At 43.7% G+C, this 6,696-nt stretch overlaps 1 protein-coding gene across 1 annotated transcript; it reads left to right on the top strand.

Moving 5' to 3' along the window:
* The first annotated feature begins 918 nt into the window (after positions 1 to 918).
* Mtpalpha (monolysocardiolipin acyltransferase Mtpalpha) lies at positions 919 to 3,496 on the top strand. The gene has a single exon (XM_067756523.1). The coding sequence runs from the start codon at positions 1,015 to 1,017 to the stop codon at positions 3,340 to 3,342; it is 2,328 nt and encodes a 775-aa protein (XP_067612624.1). The 5' UTR covers positions 919 to 1,014; the 3' UTR covers positions 3,343 to 3,496.
* Positions 3,497 to 6,696: the final 3,200 nt, after the last annotated feature.

Raw genomic sequence — 6,696 nt, 5'->3', positions numbered from 1 at the left:
ATATTTGTGGTCCATATTTGGAACACATAATACATGCATGAATAGAAAGCGACCTATGATGTACGATTTGGCTCATATATAGAACAAATATTACATACAGTCGGGTAGAAGTGACATCAAAAGATTTTGGAGTTCGGGGAGGGACAAGCATACGTGGCGCAGAGTCGAGTAAAGTCTTTGGAAGGATTATGTATTGACGACTTAGACTGTAACAAATTGTCAGGAAAGAGTCCTTGTAGGGTAATAGTCTAGCTGAGGGGTCGACTGCTAATACGCTACCAAAAATATCGAGAGAAGTGTCAAACGACGGTCTTGACATCAGTATTAATAATCCGATGACGGAAAATAAGAATTTTAACGCGTTCAAAAGATATTAACGAAAAACCGAAAAAGACCCACGGGTACCTCCGAAACCGGGGGTCGGATCCATAGTATTTTTGCGCAGAACACCTTTCTGCGTTGGCGGCCTTCGGCCGCACTTAAAAAAATAACCCTGGGCTACGCCATGCCAAGTCCGGATGTGTGGTATAACCGTGGCTACCGCCACGGTGATGCACAATTTTTTTGTGGGTATAAACACAACAACAACCACATGGAAATCTCCAACTTCAACTGCAAATATCTCCGGACAGAGATAAAATTTTTCTTTTCCGCCTTCGGATTAATACCTGTCTTTTGACACCTCACTCGATATTTTTGGTAGCGTATTAGCAGTCGACCCCTCAACTAGACTATTACCCTTGTAGTAATGAGTAACTAAATGGGAAATAAAGACTAAAAACTTGAAAATAAAGGTCAATCCGACCTTTTTCTCAAAGTTTTGTTAAATTATTGTTGAAAGGTGGCACCGCTAAGAATATAAATTAAAAGGAACTATCAAAACCAGCTGTAAATGGTTGTACCAGATTTGTTGCTGTACAAGATTGCACTTTGTACTTTCAATTTTCTTGATATACGTTCGGGAGCTTAAGAAAAAAATTGTGTGCCTTAATAAGTAACTGTTTTGCCAAAAATATGTCAGCTAATATATTGAAAGTCACCAAAGCGGTGGAAAAGGCCAGGTTATTCAATAGAACTTGGAAACAATTGAATAATAGATATCTTTCCAGTAAAATGGCAGGAAATAGTTCGGCCGGAGACCTTAAGACTAAAATTGTGAATAATGTCTTAGTGGTAGCCTTTGATGCCCAAAATGCAAAAGTTAATTCTCTGAATCTCTCTCTAAGCACTGAGTTCAAGGCTGCTATGAATGAACTGAAAACAAATCCTTCTGTTAAGGCTGCTGTGGTAATATCGGCAAAGCCTGGAAATTTTATTGCTGGCGCTGACATAAGCATGTTAGAAAAATGCCAAAGCAAAGAAGAAGCAGAAAATATTTCCTTGGAAGGGCAACAACTCTTTGGTGATTTGGAAAATAGTAGCAAACCTATTGTGGCAGCTATAAATGGAGTGTGTCTCGGTGGAGGGCTCGAGTTAGCAATGGCGTGTCATTATCGTATAGCAATGAATGATCGTAGCACAAAACTAGGTGTTCCTGAGGTGTTACTGGGGCTACTGCCAGGTGGTGGAGGCACAGTAAGGCTTCCTAACCTCACCTCCGTAACCACAGCAATGGATTTAGCACTTTCTGGGAAACAAGTTTCAGCTGAACGTGGGAAAAAAATTGGTTTAATAGATTTGCTCGTTCCTCCTATTGGACCCGGATTAGCTCCAGCCGAAACGAATAAAATCGAATACTTGGAGAGCATAGCAATTGAAATAGCGAAAGACATTGCGGACGGAAAGTTAAAAGTGAACCGAGAAAAAGGAGGGCTTAAAAATAAGGTTTTGGGGTTTGTCATGAATCTCGATTTTGTTAAAGATAAAATATTTCAAACTGCCCGAGCACGCGTTTTAAAGTTAACAAATGGCCTTTACCCAGCACCTTTAAGAATTCTAGATGTTATTCGAGTATATACTGACAAGGGCTCCACTGCTGGATATAAAGCGGAAAGAGAGGCTTTTGGAGAATTAGCTATGACTCCAGAATCCAAAGGACTGATCAGCCTCTTCCGTGGTCAGACAGAATGCAAAAAGAATCGTTTTGGTAAACCACAGACTAACCCTAAAACTATTGGCGTACTAGGTGCCGGGCTTATGGGTGCTGGCATAGCTCAAGTATCTGTAAATAATGGATACCATGTAGTTATGAAAGATACATCTTACAATGGACTTGCACGTGGTGTTGAGCAAATTCAGAAAGGGTTAGATGCCCAAGTAAAACGGAAAAAAATCAATGGAATTCAACGCGACCAAATACTATCGAATTTGAAGCCAACACTTGATTATGCGCAGTTTAAAAAATCAGACGTTGTTATCGAAGCTGTTTTCGAAGATCTTAACGTTAAACATAAAGTTATAGCTGAGTTAGAGAATGTGGTACCTTCTCATTGTATAGTTGCTACAAACACTAGTGCTATACCAATTACAAAGATAGCGGCCGGCAGTTCACGACCCGAAAATTTGATCGGAATGCATTATTTTTCACCTGTAGACAAAATGCAGTTACTTGAAATAATAACACATCCGAAAACATCTAAGGAAACCATCGCTACGGCTGTAGAGGTCGGACTTCGCCAAGGAAAAGTAGTCATAACAGTAAATGATGGACCTGGATTTTATACTACACGTATTTTATCTACCATATTGTCAGAGGGAATCAGACTTATGCAGGAAGGACTTGAGCCAAGTGACCTTGATAAGTTAACAAAGAGTTTCGGCTTTCCAGTGGGTGCTGCAACTTTAATGGACGAGGTTGGCATTGATGTTGGCTCCCATATTGCTGTTGATATGTCCAAAGCATTGGGACATCGCTTTGATGGTGGAAATTTTAATATTTTGCAGGACTTGGTGCTGGCAGGATTTTTAGGAAGAAAATCCGGAAAAGGTTTGTTTATTTATGATGGGGGAAGAGCTAAGGGAAGCCGACCAGTAAATATGGATGCCGTTGATATAGTAAAACAAAAATATTCGCTTGTTTCAAAGGGAGCCAACTCTACTGAAGATTTGACTTTACGCATGGTATCTCGTTTTGTTAACGAAGCTGTTATTTGTCTAGAAGAAGGCATTCTGGATAATCCACAAGAAGGTGATATTGGAGCAGTATTTGGTTTAGGATTTCCTCCCTTCACCGGAGGACCTTTCCGATGGGTTGATCGGTATTCGGCGTCGAAATTAGTGGAAAAAATGTTATCCTATACAGATTTATATGGTGATGCATTTAAGCCAGCTCAAACATTGCTTGACATGGCAAAGGATTCATCGAAGAAATTCCATCCAAATATAATATCAGCAAAATTATAAAATTATACGAACACATTTTTTATATAATTAAGTCTACTACGAAATAAGATATAAAAAAATATATTTATTAATTTGTTTTTATAAATTTAATTTCGACAATTTCATAAAAATAAACTTCACATAAAAATGTGTCAACAATTTACTAACAAATTAACGAACCAAGTGTAAAATATACAAAAACTGTAAAGAGAAAAGGGGGGAAGGGTCTGGAAGTAGGTATGTCTTCCTTTCCTAACTTCCACGGATGCATCGTAACAATAATTTTAACGTTTTACAAAAAAATCTATCGTTTCTGTAAAAACTGTTCAGATTTGTAACGTTTATGTTATAAACGAGGGAATATAATTTCGTCCAATGGTTGATTATGGACAGTTGAGCATCAGCGCTTTGTGATATGTACACTTGCGCTCAAACAAGATGACTAACTTGGAAAAAGTCTCACACTAGTATTTATAGAAGACCTTTCCAATCGATATTTTTGGCGATAACAGATGTGGTTGTTGTAGCGATAAGGATACTCCCCGAAGGCGTTGGTGAGTGTTATCGATGTTGATGGTCCTTTGCCTGATGCAGTTCCGGTACCAAGCTCGACCATCTCGGGAACGATTTGTTATGACCACATGCAATCTTCTAGGCCATCCCACCCCCTACATCCATGAGGAGTTCGGGGTCACCAAAGCCTCGGTTGTAAATGAAACAGGATTGGCCACGGATAGGTGAGGTTGACAATTGGGTTTGGAGAATCTATATATTGCGCTGGCAACCCGAAAGGGTTGCGTTACACAACCCCTTGAGTCTATTTGATATTTTAGTCGCCTCTTACGACAGGCATACCTACCGCGGGTATATTCTAACCCCCTAACCCACTGGGGGTAGCGATAACAGATCGAACGCTTCCCAAATCAGTCGGTTCTATGTACCGGAGCGACTCGGGATTTTTCTCGACCAAGGACTGTCATTTCAGTGTGACCCCATCTAATTTGTTTCGTCCCTCCCACAAATTGTCATCCTCCCAGCAGCTCCTTGCAGCAGGACTGCTCCATATTCTCTTACTCCGGGAAGGCATTGAATCCAATCCGGGTCCGTCTCCTGACCCCGGTCCTGAGAAATGGTTTTGCTGCATTTGCCAGAAAAGAATTTTTTAGGACGGTCATACTCTGTTCAGTGTGTCTCGTGCAAGGGATGTTTGCATCGGACAGGTTGTTCTGGGCTTGATCCCAAAGCCCGACGTCCACGTAACTTTTATAAATCTTTTGTGGCTCCTTGCTGCTCACGCCCAAGGGCGTCCCGTAGTCTACGCCTAAGCGCCCCTCCACTACCTTCCAGCAGTCTCGCTGCTCAGCAAGCCACAACAAGTACCCGCTGCTGCTCGCGCCCCACGGCGCCAACAACTCAAACAGCTCATACCACTCATAACTACTACCTTCGTAGTAGAGCTGGTAGCAATGCTGAGCATCAGCCCCTGCCCCCGTCTTCTTCTCCCCCCTCTTTTCTGGCAGCAATCGTGCAGGTCAGGGAAACAGACTCTTAGTCCCTACCTCCGTTTGCACCGTCTGCCAGCACAGAATATATAGGTTTGCGACATCCGCCCAATGCAGCTCCTGCCTTGGGTGGTGCCACTTTCCCAGATTTTCTGGTCTCCGTGACGGCAAACCCCCGACGGGTTTCATCGCGCCATGTTGCCAGGTCGCAAACCCAAATCATTCGGGTACCCCAATGCTTGCCCAAGGACGCCCAGTCCCAGGGCCACAACAGCAATTGCGTCCTGGCCTTCCACAACCCAGGCGTAGTCACCCGTCACTTACCCCCAGAGTGGCGACGTCTCCCCTTATGCACTTCAGAATCCTGCAGTTAAAGTGTAATGGACTAACTGGGAAGATTACGGAGATAGTCGATTTCATGAAGCGGAATAACATCCGCATTGCTGCGATTTAAGAGACTAAACTCACAGCAAGATCTGCATTGCAGACCTGCTCTGGGTATAACATCCACAGGAAAGACCGCGAGAGCGGAAATGGAGGCGGTCTCGCGTTTATCATACACCACTCTGTGCAATATTATATATTTGATCCTGGCATCGACCGCAGAGACAATGTCTTAGAACGTCAAGGCCTATCTGTCCGGTCAGGCGATGCAAACCTAGAAATCATCAACATCTACATCCCTCCTGCAATCTGTTGCCCCAGTGGATATCGCCCTAATATCAGGGCCTTACTCACTGGCAACAATCGCACTATCTTAGGTGATTTCAATGCCCATCATGATCTATGGCATTCAAACTTGCGGGCGGACAGTAGGGGTGAGATGTTGGCCGATCAAATAGAAGAAACGACGTTATGCACAATAAACGGAGACGCCCCACACGTATGGTAGGAAGCTGTCACAGCTCGCCAGATATCTCAATCGTGAGCGCAGAACTCGTAAACTGCGTCAACTGGCAGCCGATGGTAACATTGGCATCCGACCACCTGCCCATACTTATTTCGCTTGAGCGTACCGCCGACTTCATCGTCACTGAAAAACGCACTTTCATAAACTTCAAAAAAGGAAAGTTAGAAGAATATAAATCCTTTAAAGACAGCCGCTTTGCTGCCCTCCTATCCCGACTGATGCCCGCCAAGGGGAGCGTGCCTTCCGTAAGGTCATTAAATCCGCCTCGGCACATTTCATTCCCGCCGGGAGAATTCCCGAAATCCGGCCCCACTTCCCGGCGGAGGCCGCAAACTTAGCGAGAGAACGTGACCTTATAAGACAGCTTGATCCAGGCGACCCCCAAATAAGGGATATAAACCAACGCATCAGATTGCTTGTGGATGAACACAAGCGGGCGAAATGGGAGGAGCACCTAAGAGGTTGTAACCTCTCTACCGGTGTGGGTAAACTTTGGTCCACCGTAAAGTCCCTATCGAATCCGACTAAGCACAAAGACAAAGTTTCCATCGCCTTTGGCGATAAAGTGCTGTCGGACGCGAAAAAATGCGCGAGCGCTTTCTGCCGACAATATATAATGCATCCTACGGTTGACAAAGATAGACGGAGAGCCAATAGACACGCACATAAACACAAATTCAGCGCGTCACCAATCACCATCACCGCTAAAGAGGTTGAGGACGCCATTGGTCATGCTAAACCATCCAAAGCAGTGGGCCCAGACGACATAGCCATGCCGATGCTTAAAAGCCTAGGGAAAGAGGGTTTCAAATATTTGGCGCATGTCTTCAATCTGTCTCTTTCCACCTTTGTCATACCTGAGAAATGGAAAATGGCCAAGGTGGTCCCGCTACTAAAGCCTGTGAAACCAGCTAACATAGGTGAGTCGTATCGTCCGATATCTCTCCTATCGCCAGTGGCAAA

Source organism: Eurosta solidaginis, chromosome 5 (assembly GCF_040869045.1).
Source record: "Eurosta solidaginis isolate ZX-2024a chromosome 5, ASM4086904v1, whole genome shotgun sequence".
NCBI lineage: Eukaryota > Metazoa > Arthropoda > Insecta > Diptera > Tephritidae > Eurosta > Eurosta solidaginis.
This window is presented reverse-complemented; position numbering and strand designations above follow the sequence as displayed.

What these genes read in the sequence shown, in the direction of transcription:
- Mtpalpha (XM_067756523.1), top strand. Translation starts at nt 1,015, where the DNA reads ATGTCAGCTAATATATTGAAAGTCACCAAAGCGGTGGAAAAGGCCAGG.